At 58.5% G+C, this 20,314-nt stretch overlaps 2 protein-coding genes across 5 annotated transcripts in view; both read left to right on the top strand.

The window, feature by feature from the left end:
* The window catches only part of FLNC (filamin C, gamma), a 28,826-nt gene extending 13,867 nt beyond the window's left edge, over positions 1-14,959 (top strand). The window contains exons 21-48 of one of the 3 annotated variants that reach the window (XM_011995899.1): positions 392-989; positions 1,700-1,873; positions 1,996-2,158; positions 2,439-2,599; positions 3,384-3,551; positions 3,632-3,755; positions 4,245-4,401; positions 4,477-4,666; positions 4,861-4,884; positions 5,011-5,258; positions 5,672-5,770; positions 6,083-6,182; positions 6,502-6,642; positions 6,931-7,059; positions 7,154-7,327; positions 8,292-8,453; positions 8,529-8,732; positions 9,168-9,320; positions 9,417-9,539; positions 9,676-9,918; positions 10,110-10,379; positions 10,472-10,609; positions 10,879-10,994; positions 12,200-12,332; positions 12,432-12,608; positions 12,805-13,023; positions 13,689-13,898; positions 14,016-14,959. In XM_011995899.1, coding sequence (XP_011851289.1) covers positions 392-989; positions 1,700-1,873; positions 1,996-2,158; positions 2,439-2,599; positions 3,384-3,551; positions 3,632-3,755; positions 4,245-4,401; positions 4,477-4,666; positions 4,861-4,884; positions 5,011-5,258; positions 5,672-5,770; positions 6,083-6,182; positions 6,502-6,642; positions 6,931-7,059; positions 7,154-7,327; positions 8,292-8,453; positions 8,529-8,732; positions 9,168-9,320; positions 9,417-9,539; positions 9,676-9,918; positions 10,110-10,379; positions 10,472-10,609; positions 10,879-10,994; positions 12,200-12,332; positions 12,432-12,608; positions 12,805-13,023; positions 13,689-13,898; positions 14,016-14,203 — 4,986 coding nt within the window. In that variant the 3' untranslated portion in view covers positions 14,204-14,959. The remainder of the gene's footprint in view (positions 1-391; positions 990-1,699; positions 1,874-1,995; positions 2,159-2,438; positions 2,600-3,383; positions 3,552-3,631; positions 3,756-4,244; positions 4,402-4,476; positions 4,667-4,860; positions 4,885-5,010; positions 5,259-5,671; positions 5,771-6,082; positions 6,183-6,501; positions 6,643-6,930; positions 7,060-7,153; positions 7,328-8,291; positions 8,454-8,528; positions 8,733-9,167; positions 9,321-9,416; positions 9,540-9,675; positions 9,919-10,109; positions 10,380-10,471; positions 10,610-10,878; positions 10,995-12,199; positions 12,333-12,431; positions 12,609-12,804; positions 13,024-13,688; positions 13,899-14,015) is intronic. The other 2 variants (XM_011995900.1, XM_011995901.1) reach the window with 2 other exon arrangements.
* A 3,306-nt stretch (positions 14,960-18,265) lies between these two features.
* The window catches only part of ATP6V1F (ATPase, H+ transporting, lysosomal 14kDa, V1 subunit F), a 3,597-nt gene continuing 1,548 nt past the window's right edge, over positions 18,266-20,314 (top strand). For both annotated transcript variants that reach the window (XM_011995898.1, XM_011995897.1), the window contains exon 1: positions 18,266-18,864. In XM_011995898.1, coding sequence (XP_011851288.1) covers positions 18,551-18,864 — 314 coding nt within the window. In that variant the 5' untranslated portion in view covers positions 18,266-18,550. The remainder of the gene's footprint in view (positions 18,865-20,314) is intronic.

Below are 20,314 nucleotides of genomic sequence, written 5' to 3'. Positions count from 1 at the left end.
TGAGGAGATAGGAGCTGGTTGGGGCTGGGAGTTGGGGACTTGTCGGGAAGCTGGAAGAGTCATAGGGGGCAGAGGCCAGAGGGACTTATGTGCCTGGAGTGGGCACAGCCAAGAACGTGGGACTGAGACCAGCCCCACCCCACCACCTTCCTTGGAGACAACTTAGCTATTAAGAGCCTGGCCTTGGAGTCAGACCTGGGCTTGAATCCCAGGTCCACTACCTGGGGGAAATTGCTTCATCTCTCTGCCTCCATGTCATCACCTGGAATTGTTATAAGCACTCAGTCTGCAGTAGCAGCCACAGTTGGAGGTGATGAGTTGGGTGGGGGCCATGAAGGCTGGGATGGGAAGGCCGGGTGCAGGGAACCCACACACCTGCCTCTTCCCCTAGGTCTGTGCTTACGGCCCCGGTCTCAAGGGTGGACTGGTAGGCACCCCTGCACCATTCTCCATCGACACCAAGGGGGCTGGCACAGGTGGCCTGGGGCTGACCGTGGAGGGCCCCTGCGAGGCCAAGATCGAGTGCCAGGACAATGGTGATGGCTCATGTGCTGTCAGCTACCTGCCCACGGAGCCTGGCGAGTACACCATCAACATCCTGTTTGCCGAAGCCCACATCCCTGGCTCGCCCTTCAAAGCTACCATCCGGCCGGTGTTTGACCCAAGCAAGGTGCGGGCCAGTGGGCCGGGCCTGGAGCGCGGCAAGGCCGGTGAGGCAGCCACCTTCACTGTGGACTGCTCAGAGGCAGGCGAGGCAGAGCTGACCATTGAGATCCTGTCGGATGCCGGGGTCAAGGCCGAGGTGCTGATTCACAATAATGCGGATGGCACCTACCACATCACCTACAGCCCTGCCTTCCCTGGCACCTACACCATTACCATCAAATATGGCGGGCATCCGGTGCCCAAATTCCCCACCCGCGTCCATGTGCAGCCTGCAGTCGATACCAGTGGCGTCAAGGTCTCAGGGCCTGGTGTTGAGCCACATGGTGAGTGGTCAGGAGGAGCCAAGTGAGGTCAAGTGGCAGGTGCAGGAGCCGGGTAGTCAGTGGGAGGGAGGGAAGCAGAGCTGAGGGCTGGGGGAGCCACCTGGCATGAAGGGAGGGCTCTCAGGGCACCACTAAAGTCCTTACTGGCCCAGAAGCCCTAGAGAAGGAGTGGAGGGGAAGACTGGGAGTGGAGACTGGCCTCCGCTCTTGTGGCAAAACTGCACCTGCCTCTGGGTGTTTTTCTGGAGAGGTCTCTTCTTTCATGTGCTTAAGGGGTACTCTGATGCAAAAAGCTACAACTCTGCTCTGGAGGGGGGCAGGGGGAAAGCTCTGGGGTAGAGGATGACAAGAGTCAGGAGACAGTAAGTGGGAATGGGCCATCTGCCGGGGCCAGACCCTGGCTAGGCATGGGGCACGGCAGAGGGATGCAAGACCCGGGCCCACAGCCTGGTGGGTGACTCATGTGAACAGAGAATGTCACTACATGGAGAAGGGAGTGAAGGCAGAGGCTGGAGCTCACGGAGGTGCAGGGGAGGGTAGGGGGCCCAGCCTCTGATCAGAGGAGCAGCCTGGGAGTTGGGGAGTGGGAGAGGAGGTGGGGGGAGGGGAAGAGGAGAAGGAGAGGAGAGGGAGAGGAGGGGGAGAGGAGAGGGAGCATCTGTGTGAAGGCTGCCCCCACCCCTGCTGAGCATGCCACCCCTGGGCTCCAGGTGTCCTGCGGGAGGTGACCACTGAGTTCACTGTGGATGCAAGATCCTTAACAGCCACAGGCGGCAACCACGTGACGGCTCGCGTGCTCAACCCCTCGGGGGCCAAGACAGACACTTATGTGACAGACAATGGGGACGGCACCTACCGAGTACAGTACACCGCCTACGAGGAGGGTGAGGGCCGGTGGAGGGCCGGGCGAGTGGGCAGGGCCAGCCTCTGATGATACTGTGCTTGGGGCAGGAGGGGTGGTGGGGGTGCACACTCCCTGACTGATGCCCCTGCGGCTGGATTCCAGGCGTGCATTTGGTGGAGGTCCTGTATGATGAGGTCGCTGTGCCCAAGAGCCCCTTCCGAGTGGGTGTCACCGAGGGCTGTGATCCCACCCGCGTCCGGGCCTTCGGGCCAGGCCTGGAGGGTGGCTTGGTTAACAAGGCCAACCGCTTCACTGTGGAGACCAGGTATCCTCCCCATTTGCTAGCCTAAACCTGTGACCACCCTTTCCCAGCCCCTGGCCCTCCTTGCTCGTCCCTCTGTCTGTACCTCAGCCCCACCCCATCCTTTCTCTGGGGTGAGGCAGGAGCAGACCCCCCGACAGGACTCCAGATCAGCCCCTGGCTCATTTCTCCTCAGCTGGGTCCCCAGCAGCCTGCCCTCTTTCCTCCCTGTCCCCCCATTCAGTTACTCCCTCATCTTCACTCACTGGTCTTATGAAGCTGATGGGGGGGTGTCATCTCTCAGGGGAGCCGGCACCGGGGGCCTTGGCCTAGCCATCGAGGGTCCCTCGGAAGCCAAGATGTCCTGCAAGGACAACAAGGATGGTAGCTGCACCGTGGAGTACATCCCCTTCACCCCTGGAGACTATGACGTCAACATCACCTTCGGGGGGCGGCCCATCCCAGGTGTGCAGAGAGAGTGGTCGGGGCCTCAGGGAAGACAAGGGAGGATGCAGGATGCTCACCCCACAAGGGGGAAACTGGAAGGAAGTTAGATGAGAACATTCATACAGAGGACAGCCGAGAGCAGGTCGGGGCTGGAGCCCAGCCAGAGGGAGGACGTGGAGGAGGCAGGCAGTGAGGGTTGATGCGATAGCCCCCCTAGTCAATCCCAGGAACACGCTCTGGCCTCCTAGCCCCTTGCCTGGAGCTTGAGACGTCGGCTGTGCAGGTCCACCGCTCAGTGTGTGTCTGGAAACTCAGACACCGCCCACTCCTCTTGGTGGCTCAGGCCAGCCTTGGGCCTTCTTGCCCACATCGTCTGCAGAATTCCCCTTGCCTTCTGCGGGCCCAGCTGCCCGGACAGGTTATGTCTTCAAATATTGCATGACTTGGGACTGCTGAAATTGGAAGTATTTTCCCTTATCTAATTTCTCATCTTTTTATTATTTCAGCCACAGTGTCAGAAATACATTTCATTTTTAAAAACATTTTATTTTCACAGTTTATTAATGTAGGAAGGCCTTCTCTTCCAGGCCTGGGACCCACATGAGTGAGGTTTGCCCAGCCTCAGTCAAGTTCATTTATTCTTGTGTGTGTTTTCTTAGCAAGTTCCTAGGCATTTTCCCATGTAGGTCTGGCTTCCCTATGGGCATTTCAAAGGCAGGGAAGGCCTCCTCCTCCAAGGCTCCTCAGCATCAGGGGGACCCATCAGGGCTGGTGGCAGGGTCTGATGTCCTTCTCCTCACAGGGAGCCCATTCCGGGTGCCGGTGAAGGATGTGGTGGACCCTGGGAAGGTGAAGTGCTCGGGGCCAGGGCTGGGGGCTGGTGTCAGGGCCCGGGTCCCCCAGACCTTCACAGTGGACTGCAGTCAAGCTGGCCGGGCACCCCTGCAGGTGGCTGTGCTGGGCCCCACAGGTATAGAATGGCCGGGGCAGGGAGGAGGGAGGTGGGGCAGGATGCCCGGAGGCTCTGCTGACCCTTCGTGCCTTGCCCAGGTATGGCCGAGCCTGTGGAGGTGCGGGATAATGGAGATGGCACCCACACTGTCCACTACACCCCAGCCACTGACGGGCCCTACACGGTAGCTGTCAAGTATGCGGACCAGGAGGTGCCACGCAGGTGAGGACCAGCACTGGGCTCCTGTGCTGTGACTAAGCTCTGGGGGTGCTCCTGCTAGGGCGACACTGCAGGGTCACTGCTGGGGTCCCCGGGAGAGCCCCTCCCAGCTGTCAGCCTCGTCCAGTCTCACTGCCCCATCCTGCTGTTCCCCAGGGCTCTCTGCCCTGAGGCTATCCTGCCCCAGGAGCTTTTACAGCAAAACTAGCGCCTTAGGAAAAGTGCAGGAGGCCTGGGCCAGGGCCTCCTCCTGGACCCTCCTACAGCACCTTCCTGGGGAATGGAGAAGTGCCCTGGGTCTGTCGAGGGAGTCCCAGAGTGCCCCCGCCCCCAGACTCGGAATGTCATCAGCTTCTGGGAACTGGCCTCTCCTGCCTGCCCCAGTCCCCCTTCCTGTTTATGTCTATGGGGAGGACTCTGGCTGAAGATGAGATCACCCCTCTGCCCCATCCATGCCCCCCAGCCAACTGTTTATCTCTTCTGCTCCTCAAGCCCCTTCAAGATCAAGGTCCTTCCAGCTCATGATGCCAGCAAGGTGCGGGCCAGCGGCCCAGGCCTCAATGCCTCTGGGATCCCTGCCAGTCTGCCTGTGGAGTTCACCATCGACGCACGGGACGCGGGCGAGGGGTTGCTCACGGTCCAGATCCTGGTGAGTCTCTGCGCAGCCCACCCCCCAGGTCATGCTCCAGGCACAGGCGGGCCTTGACCTCTGCTTCTCCCTCAGGACCCCGAGGGTAAACCCAAGAAGGCCAACATCCGGGACAATGGGGATGGCACATACACTGTGTCCTACCTGCCAGACATGAGCGGCCGGTACACCATCACCATCAAGTATGGCGGCGACGAGATCCCCTACTCACCCTTCCGCATCCATGCTCTGCCCACCGGGGACGCCAGCAAGTGCCTCGTCACAGGTGGATGCCCACCCGCTGCCTGTGCCCTGCTCACCACCCAGCCCCTCAAAGCCCCTCCACAGCCCTGGCCTGGTCCCCAGGGGTCCGCTGGTCAGAGAGCACACATGCCCTAGCCCTGGCCCCTCCCTCATCCCTGCCCAATGCCCCAGCCCGCGCTGGGCACCGCCTGGCCTCACTCTGTTCTCTCTTTCCAGTGTCCATTGGAGGCCACGGCCTGGGTGAGTGCCCTTTCTCTCCTCTTCTTGCTGTGGGCCAGGGTGGTTGGAGGTAGGGGGTGGGCAGTGGGAACAGAGAGGGCTGGCTCCAGCCCTCCAGCGCCCTGAGCACGATCTCCCACATGGCAGGTGCCTGCCTGGGCCCCCGAATCCAGATTGGGCAGGAGACGGTGATCACAGTGGATGCCAAGGCAGCCGGCGAGGGGAAGGTGACATGCACGGTGTCCACGCCGGATGGGGCAGAGCTCGATGTGGACGTGGTTGAGAACCACGATGGTACCTTTGACATCTACTACACAGCGCCCGAGCCGGGCAAGTACGTCATCACCATCCGCTTCGGGGGCGAGCACATCCCAAACAGCCCCTTCCACGTACTGGTAAGTTCTGTAGCCACAGCAAGACTAGATGGCTGGGGAGGGGGGCCTGGCCCTTTTAGCAGCAGCAGGGATCCCTGATAACTGTCCCCAAGGAATCCCACTTCTCTGAGGGCTCCTGGGGCCAGAGTGCTCCTGGATGGAGCCTTAGCTTTCCCCACAGCCCTCCGAAATGGGAGGAGAGCGTGGTCCTGCCCTCTGCCCAGTGCTATCAGCTCTCTGTGGAGGAACCCACTGTGTTCTCCACCATCCCCAGCTCCATCTCCCCAGAGGCTTCCCTGCAGGAAGATGAAGCCCTCCGAGGGGCGAGCACCCAATATATCAGCCAGCATTTCAGGTTCCTGGACCATTCTCTGAGTCAGCCCCTAGGCCTGTGAGGCTGCCACACCCTGTGCCCCCATGCCTTGCCTCCCCAGGCGTGTGACCCCCTGCCGCATGAGGAGGAGCCCTCTGAAGTGCCACAGCTGCGCCAGTCCTACGCTCCTCCCCGGCCTGGCGCCCGCCCCACACACTGGGTACTGCACCTCCCACCAGGCGATGTCCTCCTTCTCCTCTTCCCCTTCCTTCATTTCTTCTCTCTACTCCTCTGCAGCCAGGGCAGGGACATGGTCTGGGGGCCTCTTGGGGAGCAGGCAGGAGTCAGGCTGGGCAGATGGAACCCCACTTGGGCACAGCACTCCTTCTCTTGCAGCTGATGCACCTCTCCTGCCACACTGGTTTCACCATTAACTACCTTGTTCTTTCCTCACTCTCCAGCTTCAGTCATGGCATGAGCCAAACTCCCGAGCCTTCCCCAGTCACTGACTATTCCCTCTCACCTGCTGCAGGCCACAGAGGAGCCAGTGGTGCCTGTGGAGCCAATGGAGTCCATGCTGAGGCCCTTCAACCTGGTCATCCCCTTTGCGGTGCAGAAAGGGGAGCTCACAGGTACTGCCCTGTGGCCCCCAGGCATGAGGGCTGAGGGGAGATACCCTCTTCCAGGTCTAGCCCCGTGTCTTAGAGATGAAAACCAAGGCCCAGAGAGAGGAAGTGAGCTCTATCCAGGGTCACACAACAAGTTGGGCAGAGCCAGAACTCAGGTGCAAGCCATCTGTCCCCAGTTCAGGGCTCAGGCCACTGCCACAGGCTGTCTCCTGGTGCGTGGCCTCTCAGGTGGCAGCAGAAGCACTCAGGACCAGGCCTGGGACAGCAGGGAGGTTGCAGTGGGGGAAATCAGGGTCCCCATGTAACTGTGTCTGCCCTGCAGGAGAGGTGCGGATGCCCTCGGGGAAGACGGCGCGGCCCAACATCACCGACAACAAGGACGGCACCATCACGGTGAGGTACGCACCCACCGAGAAAGGCCTGCACCAGATGGGGATCAAGTATGACGGCAACCACATCCCTGGTGAGTTGAGGGCTAGGCTGGGCTGGGGCTTGGGTGAGAGGAGCAGGCAGCAGCTGCAGTCCTGCCTTCCTTCTTTCAACAAATATTTATTGAGCACCTGCTGTGTGCAGACACCAGGCGAGGCCCCAGGGAGGCTTATACCCTGGTGAGAAGCAGACCTCCATGAGCCAGGTCCCTACGGCACAGACGGAGGGGGTTGGCAGGGAGGCTGCTGGAAGGTGCTGGGGCCAAGGTGGGCTCAGACAATCCCTGATGCTGACCCAGCCCCCTTTTTCCCTGTTCCCCCAGGGAGCCCCTTGCAGTTCTATGTAGATGCCATCAACAGCCGCCATGTCAGTGCCTATGGGCCAGGCTTGAGCCATGGCATGGTCAACAAGCCAGCCACCTTCACCATTGTCACCAAAGATGCTGGAGAAGGTGAGGGAGCTGCAGGCTGGGGGCTGGGGTGGGGACTTGCCAGGGGCAGGGGTGAGGGCAGGACCTCTGATTTTGGCCACACCTCCACCTACAGGGGGTCTGTCGCTGGCCGTGGAGGGCCCATCCAAGGCAGAGATCACCTGTAAGGACAACAAGGATGGCACCTGCACCGTGTCCTATCTGCCGACTGCACCTGGAGACTACAGCATCATCGTGCGCTTCGATGACAAGCACATCCCGGGGAGCCCCTTCACCGCCAAGATCACAGGTGAGGCGGGTGTATGGGGACGTGCAGCCCATGAGACACACACACCACATACACTGCACAGATGTGCAAGCCCAGCCCATTCAAGTCACTCATGACATTAGGGCAGTGGCCCTTCAAGTTGTAAGGGGTCATATTTTGAAAAATGTAAAAACACTGTATTCTCCACGGCAGCTAAGAAGCAGTCAGCCACTCCTGTGCCTGAAAACACATTGCCTCATTTAGTCTTTGAAGTCACTTTTTGTTGTTGTTTTTGTTTTTTGAGATGGAGTCTCGCTCTGTCACCCAGATTGGAGTGCAGTGGCACAATCTCGGCTCACTGCAACCTCCGCCTGCCGGGTTCATGCCATTCTCCTGCCTCAGCCTCCCGAGTAGCTGGGACTACAGGTGCCCGCCACCACGCCCGGCTAATTTTTTGTATTTTTAGTGGCGACGGGGTTTCACTGTGTTAGCCAGGATGGTCTCGATCTCCTGACCTCGTGATCCGCCCGCTTTGGCCTCCCAAAGTGCTGGGATTACAGGCGTGAGTCACCGCGCCCAGCCTAAAGTCACTCTTAAGAAGTTAGGGCATGGATAATCCTTTTGATGGATAAGGAACCCCTGTCCCAGAGAGGCCAAGCAACGTGATTACAGTCACACAGCGAGGAAGGGGTCTGTGCGGTCCAGTCTAGTGTTTTGTTATCACACCATGTGACTCAGGGTTAAAACGCAGCAGGCTTTCTTTAGGGATTTAGTCCACAAGGACTGAGGCACCCACAGTGGAACTGGGGTACAGGCCCCTCTTAGTCTCCGGCAGCTCACACGTGAGTGCAGACTGGGCTTTCCAGGCCTTGGGCCTCTGTGCGCCTGGGAGTGGCCCCCCATGTCTGTTGAGTCCAGCAGGGTCTGCCCAGGAGGATTCCTGAGCCCTATGAGGGCAGGGCCTGTCTGGAGTCACAGCAGTCTGATGCCCCAACTCCCCCACCAGGCGATGACTCCATGAGGACCTCACAGCTGAACGTGGGTACCTCCACGGATGTGTCGCTGAAGATCACCGAGAGTGATCTGAGCCAGCTAACCGCCAGCATCCGTGCCCCCTCGGGCAACGAGGAGCCCTGTCTGCTGAAGCGCCTGCCCAACCGGCACATCGGTGAGCGTGGGGCCTCACGGAGACCTCAGGGGTGGGGGCCCACAGGATGCTCTGCCTAACACTTCCTTTCCACAGGGATCTCCTTCACTCCCAAGGAGGTGGGGGAGCATGTGGTGAGCGTGCGCAAGAGTGGCAAGCACGTCACCAACAGCCCCTTCAAGATCCTGGTGGGGCCATCTGAGATCGGGGACGCCAGCAAGGTGCGGGTCTGGGGCAAGGGCCTTTCTGAGGGACACACGTTCCAGGTGGCAGAGTTCATCGTGGATACTCGCAATGCAGGTACCTCCTGCCCCAGAGACCCCCATTCCAGCGGGTGCCTCCCACAGGCACTTGTCCTTCTGTCCTGCCCAGCACCCCTTTGGCTGCACTCTCCTCTCGAAAACTTCCTGGCCAGTCTGTGTCAGGATTCGCATTCTGCGGCCCATTGGGGGAAGTAAATGGCCCCGCATCAGTTCTCTCCCTTTGAAGAGAAAGGTTAGCTGTCCTGAGTTTCTGTCCCTCTCTTGCTCACTGGAATCGAAGAGGCTTACCTTAGGGAAATTTCCAGACCGCCTGGCCCGTGGCACCGCCTCTCCTCCCGCTGAGCCACTTTTGTTAGTGATCACTACACACATCCGGGCCCATTCTGGGTGCAGCCAGCAGTCAGGGGAGAGGAGAGCACTGTGGCTTGGCCAGCCTAGGACTGAGGGAGATGTGTTCCTTGCTTTCCCCCAGGGTATGGGGGCTTGGGGCTGAGTATTGAAGGCCCAAGCAAGGTGGACATCAACTGTGAGGACATGGAGGACGGGACATGCAAAGTCACCTACTGCCCCACCGAGCCCGGCACCTATATCATCAACATCAAGTTTGCTGACAAGCACGTGCCTGGTAAGGCTCTGGGCAGAGGTCGGGTGGCGAGAGACAGGGAGACCAGGAGGCTGGGGGTCTGAGGTTCCTGACCCACCCTTTGTCCCCCCACTTCAGGAAGCCCCTTCACTGTGAAGGTGACCGGCGAGGGCCGCATGAAGGAAAGCATTACCCGGCGGAGACAGGCGCCTTCCATCGCCACCATTGGCAGCACCTGTGACCTCAACCTCAAGATCCCAGGTAGAAGCCTGGAGGAGCCTGGGTGGGGCGAGTGGTGGGAGAGGACTGGCCTGGGCCAGAGACCACCTGTCGGGTCTCCACCCTGCTTCCTTACCCCTCGCTTCCCTCCCTCACCCTGGCTCCCTTAACCACACAGGGAACTGGTTCCAGATGGTGTCTGCCCAGGAGCGCCTGACGCGCACCTTCACACGCAGCAGCCACACCTACACCCGCACGGAGCGCACGGAAATCAGCAAGACGCGGGGCGGGGAGACAAAGCGCGAGGTGCGGGTGGAGGAGTCCACCCAAGTCGGCGGGGACCCCTTCCCTGCTGTGTTTGGGGACTTCCTGGGCCGGGAGCGCCTGGGCTCCTTCGGCAGCATCACCCGGCAGCAGGAGGGTGAGCACCGCGCACTGGGCCGGCTGGGTCTTAACAGTGGGATGGGAGGGTGCTGCTGACCAGGCTTGGTGCTGGCAGATTGGTCCCGAAGGCCAGGCGGGTCTGAGCAGAGGAGGTTTAAGTGATGGGGAGGGAAGGGCCAGAGCTAGGAGGAATCCCAGTGTTGCCCTGACATCCCCCAAACCTTGCAGGCGAGGCCAGCTCTCAGGACATGACTGCACAGGTGACCAGCCCATCGGGCAAGATGGAAGCCGCGGAGATCGTCGAGGGCGAGGACAGCGCCTACAGTGTGCGCTTTGTGCCCCAGGAGATGGGGCCCCATACGGTCGCTGTCAAGTACCGTGGCCAGCACGTGCCCGGCAGCCCCTTTCAGTTCACTGTGGGGCCGCTAGGTGAAGGCGGGGCCCACAAGGTGCGGGCCGGAGGCACAGGGCTGGAGCGAGGTGTGGCCGGCGTGCCAGGTAAGGGGCAGATGGCCAGGAGTGGGGATGAAGTCAGGACAGCCAATGTGAGGGGCACTGATGCTGAAGTCCCCTACCTTGCCTGTCCCCAGCCGAGTTCAGCATCTGGACCCGGGAGGCCGGTGCTGGGGGCCTGTCCATTGCTGTGGAGGGTCCTAGCAAGGCGGAGATTGCATTTGAGGATCGCAAAGATGGCTCCTGCGGCGTCTCCTATGTTGTCCAGGAACCAGGTGGGCGTCCACACTGGCAGTGGGGCTGGGCCTGCCTGACCTTCCAGACTGGGTTTCTGCTCACTGGAGAGGCAGGAGATGCTTGGGGCCACAGAACTCCCCTCCCCGGGGCCCCCATCTCCCTCTACCCCACACCCTCGGAAACATGTGTCTGTCTCCAGGTCTGAGTGCTGACCACGGAGTCTATCCTGGGATAAAGCCAGAGTGGGGAGGCTCCCGCCCTGCCAACCTCCATCCCAGAACCTATGCTGACTGGTCTCTCTCCCCAGGTGACTATGAGGTCTCCATCAAGTTCAATGATGAGCACATCCCAGACAGTCCCTTTGTGGTGCCTGTGGCCTCCCTCTCAGATGACGCTCGCCGTCTCACCGTCACCAGCCTCCAGGTTTGTGCCCAGGGTGGGGGTGGAGGGTTTCTGCTATCTGAGAGATGGGTAAGAGTTGAGGACAGCAGGTCCATGGGGCCAGGGATTTAGCAGTGACCTTGGAAGGGCCAGTTAGAAGTCCCTTCCCGTAAGGCACAAGGCAGGGCCCTTGGGGACGGTGGGCTCCGACCCTGTGGGCTAGCCCCTACACTCAGGCATGCCACGCCTCATTCTGCTTTTCTCAGGGTGGGTCTGCCTGTCCTACTGCCACCTGCCATTTCTTGTTAGTTTGTTCCACCTTCTCCTGTTCTAAGAATGCTAGATGCCAACATTTATAAGAATGAGAGTATAAAATCTATACAAACTAAGAGTAAACCAGTTTGCAGAGAGGGTGTGAGAGGCTCCTCTAAAGGGAATGCCTATGGCCTGCAGAGCCTGGGCTGCGTCCTCTCCAGGCCGATGGGAGCCTGGCTTGCTTTCTCTTGCTGCTGACTTCTAGAGATGTGGTGTCTTCCTTTCATTCTGTCATAGCGGACATGTGCAAGGAAGGCTCTCAGCAAGTCACACTGAAACAGGCAAACCAGGGGGCCAGGTGTCCAGGGGACACACTGTAAAGGAGCTTGTGCATAAGGGGCATAGAATAGGCCTCACCCCAGCTCCTTATCCCGCGCACCTCCTGGCTGCCCCTCAGGGTGGTCACATTAGCCCATCCAGGGTCCTTGTGCGTCTCCTCCTTCCACTTCTGAACCGGGTTCCCCAATGCAGGCTCCAATCCCTCCCCCAGAGCCCTTCTGTGCTTCTTCTGGGTCCTCCCTGTTGGTCCACCTCCTCCAGGAAGCTTTCCCAGGCCAGTCCAGCCAAACTCAGCTTCCTACCTCAGAGCTCTCTGGCACCGCCAGCCCACACAGCCCATCAGGCACTTGCTCTCTGCTCTCGGCCTGCTTCACACAGAGTGGGGCCCTTCCTTCCTCAGCCAGGACAGGGTACATCATCTCTCATCGCCCACACACCAAGCACAGCTAGGCTAGCAGGTGCACGTATAGGGTTGCATACCAGACCCTGGCTCCTCCTGCTCCCAGGCTGGTCTGGCAGGCAGGGGCCAGGCTGGGCGTAGGGTGGTGGCAGCCTTTGGGCTGGGCTTACGGTGAGCACCATGTGGGGCTTCAGAGAAGAGTGCTCCAGCCCTGGTCTCCCAGCAGTCTGAGCATCCTCCTTGGCCTTTGCAGGAGACAGGGCTCAAGGTGAACCAGCCGGCGTCCTTTGCTGTGCAGCTGAACGGCGCACGGGGCGTGATTGATGCCCGGGTGCACACACCCTCGGGGGCTGTGGAGGAGTGCTACGTCTCTGAGCTAGACAGTGGTGAGCTGGCCCTGCCCCTGCCAACCCCCTGCTGGGCTGGGGCCTTCTAAGAAGGGGAGGGGAAGGATGGAGAGTAAGCCACTAACCCTCTATCCACAGACAAGCATACCATCCGCTTCATCCCCCACGAGAATGGCGTCCACTCCATCGATGTCAAGTTCAATGGTGCCCACATCCCTGGAAGTCCCTTCAAGATCCGCGTTGGGGAGCAGAGCCAGGCTGGGGACCCAGGCTTGGTGTCAGCCTATGGTCCTGGGCTCGAGGGAGGCACTACCGGTGAGTGCCTGGAGCTGGGGAACAGGGTGACTTCTAGGGGTGCTTGGCCACTAGTCTGGTGCTGCCTTGCTCCAGAGGCAGCACTCCTGCTTCCTGAGCCAGGAGTCCCCACAGAGGCTGCCGAGGGAACTGGAGCCCAGCCCCTCTTGGGCCACAAGCCCTTCCTGCCCTCAGTCTTGCTACCTCTGGCCTCTAGGTGTGTCATCAGAGTTCATCGTGAACACCCTGAACGCCGGCTCGGGGGCCTTGTCTGTCACCATTGATGGCCCCTCCAAGGTGCAGCTGGACTGTCGGGAGTGTCCTGAGGGCCACGTGGTCACTTACACTCCCATGGCCCCTGGCAACTACCTCATTGCCATCAAGTACGGTGGCCCCCAGCACATCGTGGGCAGCCCTTTCAAGGCCAAGGTCACTGGTGAGTGCTGGCTTCGGGGAGGTCCATCCAACCTGCAGCCCAGCCCAGCCTGGAGGGCTCCGGTGGCCACGCACATCCAGACCATAGTCTGACCCCAGACACCATGGTTAGTTTACCAGGGGTAGAGGTGGGCCTGGCTCTACACAGCACACATTCTGTGGAGTCAGGCATGATGGTGTAAAAGTCCCATTCTTCCTCTCCATCGCGGCCCCTCACTCCTTCAGCTCTGGCCTGCGCTGGCTCCTCAGGCTCTAGCATCACTTTCTTCCCTCCTGGCTTCCCATATTCCTCGGCTCCAAGAAGACACAGTCAGTATTGAGCAAGCTCCCCTCTTGAGGCTGTCTGTAGGATGCGTTGGGTGGGTGTTCCTTTGTAAAGTGACTCTAACCCTGTGAGTTAGCCTGAACTCCCAAAGCCTGCAAGGGTGAGGGTCACAGCATCTGAGGCCCCAGCCCTGGGGTGGAGCACCAGTTGGAGCTGGCAGCTCAGGGCCCTGGCTGGGAATGGGGCTGTGCTCCTAGAGTGGCCCTTGGAGGAATTTGAGGGGAGCCACGAATGCAGGCAGTGAGTCCCACAGGGTGGCAGTGCTGGCCGAGGGTCCCCTGCCTGGGGAAGAACAGGAAGCCCTTCTGACCAGGTTTGTGCCCCCTCCACCCACCCCTCAGGTCCGAGGCTGTCCGGAGGCCACAGCCTTCACGAAACATCCACCGTTCTGGTGGAGACTGTGACCAAGTCTTCCTCAAGCCGGGGCTCCAGCTACAGCTCCATCCCCAAGTTCTCCTCGGATGCCAGCAAGGTGGTGACTCGGGGCCCTGGGCTGTCCCAGGCCTTCGTGGGCCAGAAGAACTCCTTCACCGTGGACTGCAGCAAAGCAGGCAGGTGGCGGGGGGAGGGTGTCTCCCGGGGTGCGAGCAAGAGGCCATCAGGGAGCAGGGTGTGGGTCACAGTAGGGGACTCCCTGGTGTGAGCCCACCCTCTGCCTCCCTCTCCAGGCACCAACATGATGATGGTGGGCGTGCACGGCCCCAAGACCCCCTGTGAGGAGGTGTACGTGAAGCACATGGGGAATCGGGTGTACAATGTCACCTACACCGTCAAGGAGAAAGGGGACTACATCCTCATCGTCAAGTGGGGTGATGAAAGTGTCCCTGGAAGCCCCTTCAAAGTCAAGGTCCCTTGAATGCCAAAAGTGCCTCCCCAGCCTCAGCCCCCACCTCCAGCCAAACACACATTACACACACACACACACACACACGTGCCACACCCAGACACACGCACAGAATCACACACTACAAACACCTGCCTTGGGGGTGAAGTGAAGGCACAGCCTCCTCACCCCACTGCGCCCCGGGGGTTGGAGGACCTTGTCTGTGTTAGGACAGTGTCCCTCCCTGGGAATGTGACATGCTAACTCACAGACTGGGGCCAGGCTCAGGGGCAGAGGCTGGGACATGAGGGGCTGACAAGTGGGCTTCGAGGCCAGGGAAGCCCTGAGTTTTCTGGCAGGGCTGAGCAGTGGGAGGGCATTGTGTTGTGGGTGTCTGTGTGTGAGGTCACCCTCAATCTGCACCGCCGGCCAGCCACCCCCCTGTCCCTGAGGACTTGGTCTGGTCCCTCTGGTAGCTTCAACCCCAGACTTTTAAGGACTTGGAAAGGAAAGCACAATCAGAGAAGAAAACAGCCCCTGAATCAGCAGGAGTGGCCTGGCACATGGACCGGCCCGAGCGATGTGCACTCCGCCCAAGCCAGCCTCCCAGGGGGCCGGATTTCTCTCTCACTGTCTCTTTTTTTAAAATGGTTGCACGGCTCTGCCCCATGGGGGGCCTTTTTTACACACTGCGAGGCCCAGCTTTCTAGGGGACTTTTGCACATGTCATGCAGCTCAGCTGGGAGCTGCTTAGGTGGAAAACTCCAAATAAAGTGCGGCTGTCGCAGAGGCTTGGCTGTTCCTTGCGAGTGTGCTCTCTGTGGCTGGCTGCCCTCTGGCCTGCCACACGAGAAACTGGGCCCTGGGGAGGCAGAGGCAGCCTGGCTGTCCCCTGGAAGATTGACCCAGGTCGAGGGGAAGGTCCTGGGGCAGAAGTGAGGTCTGGGATGTTGGCAGAGTGCCTGAAAGAACTGGGGGCGGAGGCTCGGGGATGTGGGAAGGGGTCCCAGCGGGAGGGTTCGTGGACAGTACAGGGTGTGGATACTGTGTTCTACAGTACTGCCCCAGGACCCCTGGGAGGCCAATTTCAGTTCAGCCTGACCTCAAGGATGTTTTTCAAATTAAGACTTTAAAACAGTGAGCACTGACTCAAACAGCAATATTCCTCAACCAGCAGGCAGACAGAACCACCTGCAGACTCAGCACCTTCCCCCGAGTCTGGTACTGAATCAACTTGGCCTGTTTCATGCCCGTTTCCAGCACTGAGCTTGCACAGGGCTTCCCTCCTGAACTCCTGCCCCAGCCCTGCCCTGGTCAGCTCCCTCCAACCTCCTCTCCATGCTGCAGCTTGAGGGGGGTCACTTTAAAGAGAGTATACCCCTCTCTGGTTTAGGGCCCTCCGTGACTCCCTCCTGCTCCAGAGTAAAGTTTCTTCCTGACAAGGTCTCCAAGGCCCCCCAGGTTCAGACAGCAGCCTCCCCAGCCGTATGAGTTGGGCAGCAAGCCCACTCCCCATTGTACCCTCCACCTCCAACCTCCCTTCACCACCTCTAGTTAACTGGGCACCCATGCTGAATTTGGGCCCCTTCCCGGAAACACCCTTGCCTCCCCACCCTCTTCATCTTCCTGGCCAACAGGAAGTTTTCTGGACCCCTCCCTACCCCTCCTGGATCAGTGCCCCCAGCTCCCAAACTGCCCTGGGACACATCTCTAGCTGCAGTTACCACCCTGAGCTGTGGCCATGTATCCACGGCCCCCTACCAGATGGAGCTCCCTGGCCCTGGGTGTGAATGAGTGAGTGAATGGGTATGAGTGAATAAATGAGCAGCTGAGTAGCTGGAGCAGGGAAAACGCCTTTCATTCACCTGATGCCACAATCTAGACCCACCTGGGCATTTCAGCACACGGTGGTGGGCCTGGCAGAAAAACCCACGAGGCCCCAACTCCTAATCCCTGACCTCCCCACCTCTCTCACCTCTCACCAGCCTCTGTGCTTCCTCCCTCTTCCCACACACCCCTCCTCACTCTCTGCCCCCCTCACTCTCACCCCTAGATGTGCTAATTTCCCCCTCAGCTTCGGCTGCCTCCACCTGTGTGTGGCTGATAAGCTCACAGACCTCCAGCCTGCCCACTTCCAGCCAGCCACAGTGTGGCCCTGGGTGCTAAGCCTTAAAGGCCCTCCCTCATTAATCCTCATAACAGCCCTATGAGGTGGGGCTACTACCATCTGAAGAAACCAAGGCCCTGGGAATTTCAGTGATGAGTCTGAAACCATACCTCTAAGTAGTGGGGTACAGATTGAAACCCAGGCGTGCCCAAATCCCAAGCTTATCACACATACAATTGCCAGACCAGACCACTTGCACTCCAAACTCACAAGCACTCCAAACTCACAAACCCCATGCCAGACACCAGGAGTGCTGGTTTATTAAAAGGGAGGAGGAAAGAGCGGCCCCTTCCCCTTCAGCCTGCTCATCTCACAGAGGTCACTTTCCCGGGAGTGTTACTCCCGTTCATGTGCTGTACAGGCCAGAAACCTGGAAGTCAGCCAGGTCTCTCTTTTACCTCACTCCCCAAACACGCCACTCTGAAATCAGTTTTGTCCTAAATATCTAAATATCTCTCGGCTCTACCTACTTCTCTGTGTTTCCCATTTATCACCACCTGAGTTCTGGCCACCATTATCTCTCACAATGGCCTCCCAATCTGGTTTTTCCTTCCTCAATTTCGCCTCTGTTCACAGCACAGTCACAGTGAGTGACAGCTCTAAAACGTAAGTTTGGTGATAGCACTCTCTTACTTGAAAACCCTCAGCGGCTTCAGGATAACTCTGTCCTCAGGATAACTTCCAGATCCTTTTTTTTTTTTAAACAGAGTCTCGCTCTGTCACCCAGGCTGGAGTGCAGTGGCGCCATCTCAGCTCACCACAACCTCCCTTGCCCAGGTTCAGGCAATTGTCCTGCCTCAGCCTCCCAAGTACCTGGGACTGTAGGCACACACCACCTCATTGGGCTAATGTTTTTTGTACTTTTAGTGGAGACAGGATTTCACCATGTTGGCCAGACTGGTCTCAAACTCCTGACCTCAGGTGATCCATCTGCCTCGGCCTCCCAAAGTGCTGGGATTACAGGCGTGAGTCACCGTACCTGGCCTGCAGATCCCTTTTTTTTTTTTCCAGACAGGGTCTCGTTCTGCTGCTCAGGCTCAAGTGCAGTGCCCTGATCATAGCTCACTGTAACCTTGAACTCCTGAGCAAGCCCTGCTGCCTCAGCCTCTCGAGTACCTGGAACTATAAGTGTGCGCCACCACACCTGGCTAATTTTTTTTTTTTTTGAGACAGAGTCTCGCTCTGTCACCCAGGTTGGAGTGCAGTGGTGTGATCTCGGCTCACTGCAACCTCTGCCTCCCGGGTTCACGCCATTCTCCTGCCTTCCTGCCTCAGCCTCTCGAGTAGCTGGGACTACAGGCGCCCACAACCATGCCCAACTAATTTTTTGTATTTTTAATAGAGACAGGTTTTTGCCATGTTGGCCAGGTTGGTCTCAAACTCCTGACCTCAGGTGATCCACCTGCCTTGGCCTCCCAAAGTGCTGGGATTACAGGAGTGAGCCACCGCACCTGGCCTACCTGGCTAATTTTTAAAATTTTTTGCAGAGACAGGGTCTCATTGTGTTGCCCAGGCTGGTCTCCAACTCCTGAGCTCAAGCAATCCTCCCCCATCAGTGAAGCACTCCCAAAGTGCTGGGATTGTAGGCGTGGCATGAGCCACCGTGCCTGGCCTTACCAATTCTTTAACTTTCCTTGAAGGCCCTACGCTCTCTAGTCAGTACGCCTTTGCATATGCTCTTCCTCTGCCTAGAACACCGTCTTGTCCTCACTTCTATCCCCTTCATCCTGCAGGTCCTTCAGGTCTCAGCTTAGATCTGAAGCAAGTTTCTTGGGAAAGGGTTCTTTGGATGCCCTCTCTCTCCATGGGTTAGTTACCATGGATGTGTGCTTCCATATACTTTTCACATTCTAACCATTAACACACAGCTCTGTAGTCGCCTATTCCCTTGACTTTCCATCTCACTAGACAGTATCATCACTAACTTCTGCATTCCTTTAATTGAACAAATGCGTATTACTTGTTAAATATGTGTCATAGGTACATACATACACGATAAAGACCCAGACCCTGCCGATAAGATCAGTAACTGCGTCTCTTCTCTGGGATCTCGGCGTCTAAACAGCGCCAGGTTCAAATCGCTTGTTGAACGAATGAACCAAGGAAAGAGTGAATGAACGAATGAATGCCCGCGAAGGAGGTGGTGCCGCGCAGCCTTCTGGGAATCGTAGTCCCCTGCTTCGGGCCTGTCTTTATGGCGCAGGCGTATTCACATGGAGGCCGTGTTGCTGTTCATGCGCATGTCCCGGAATGCGGCTCGGAGAACTGCGCGTGCCCGAAGGGGGGTGGGGCCGACGGGGAGCCGTACGGCGGAGGCGGGGCTTCGGCGGCTTTTGGTGCTCTCGGGTGAGCTCTGCCCGGCTGCGGGGATGGCGGGGAGGGGGAAGCTCATCGCAGTGATCGGAGACGAGGACACGGTGACTGGTTTCCTGCTGGGCGGCATAGGGGAGCTTAACAAGAACCGCCACCCCAATTTCCTGGTGGTGGAGAAGGATACAACAATCAATGAAATCGAAGACACTTTCCGGTACGGTAGCGCGCGAGGCCTGAACGGGCCCTTCTGCTGCCTGGTGGAGTGCGGGGCGAGGGTGGAGGCGGCCCGGGAACCGAGGCGTGAGGCCCGGACGGGGGTTAGGGGATGGTCGTGAAAGTCCGCCCGCCCGCCGCCGCGCCCCAAGTTCCCGTTTGGGGCTGGGTGGCACCGACGCTGTATCAGGTCCACGAGCTCCCCACCTCACATGATCGTGTGTCAGGAAAGAAGGGGAACACAGCTCGTGACGGGCTAGGCAGTGGGCTCGGACTTTGTTCTGCTTTCCCCTCCTTTACAGGCTCACCGTCGTCCTGTAAGGCAGGGGTGATTTTGTCCCACTTACAGGTGAGAAAACTAAAGCTTGGAGAGGTTAAGGCACACACTAAAGTTACAAGTGGGCAGAGGCAGACCTGGAATTTGAACCTAATCCTAACCCTTTCTGCCTTTGGTAAGCCAGGTACACACTCTGTACAGCTCTCCTCAGTCGGCCTCGGAATTTCCCTTTGCTCTTGAGCACAGTAGGCAGAAAATGTCAGGACTGTGAGAGCCTTCTGCTAAGATCTTGCACTCAAGCCCTCACTCCCTGCCTTAGGTCAGAGTGTGGGCGCAGACATGCCTTTAATCCACCAGGGGTCCTGGTGACCTGAATTGAGGATAACAGCCTCCTATTCTATCCCTCACCCCTTCTTCAGGTTCGCTGTACTAAGTCTCAGGAATAAACCACTCACCTGTTTCCCCCCAAACAGTCCAGCCCAGGGCTGCCGGCTGAGACTGGTTCCTGCTGCCTGGTGTATTAGGTAGTTCCTGACCTGGTAGGCTGTTACCTGCCGATCTCTAAGCTGTCTGGTAAAGTGACCCAAGTTACCATGGGAGAAGGACAAATTTTACTTCAAGAATTTTTTATGTTTCCAATCAAAAGGGACCTCAGAGATCAAATCTAACCCAGCGACTGGCGGGGGGTGGGTGCTCAGTAAATAATTTTTAACCAGTAAATAAATGAATGAGTCTGGGCGCGGTGGCTCACGCCTGTGATCCCAACACTTCTGGAGGCTGAGGCGGGTGGATCACCTGAGTTCCACCCGCCAGGCTGGTTTGAGTTCGAAACCAGCCTGACCAATATGGTGAAACCCTATTTCTACTAAAAATACAAAAATTAGCCAGGCGTCGTGGAGGGTTCCTATAATCCCTGCAAATCAGGAGGCTGAGGAAGGAGAACTGCTTAAACCTGGGAGGCGGAAGTTGCAGTGAGCTGAGATCCGCCGCTGCACTCCAGCCTGGGTGATAGAGGGAGACCCTGTCTCAAAAAAATAAAATAAATGAATGAATGGGTGGGTAATCACAGGAGAGGAGGATCACAAGGCCAGGTTCTTTTTGGGCAGAAAGTATGATTCCTTCATCAGAGTGTCCTCTTCCTAGCTTGTGTTCTTGGTTCATGCCAGACTTTCCC

The sequence above is a fragment of the Mandrillus leucophaeus genome, unplaced genomic scaffold, assembly GCF_000951045.1.
Source record: "Mandrillus leucophaeus isolate KB7577 unplaced genomic scaffold, Mleu.le_1.0 Scaffold5, whole genome shotgun sequence".
Classification (NCBI taxonomy): Eukaryota; Metazoa; Chordata; class Mammalia; order Primates; family Cercopithecidae; genus Mandrillus; species Mandrillus leucophaeus.
This window is presented reverse-complemented; position numbering and strand designations above follow the sequence as displayed.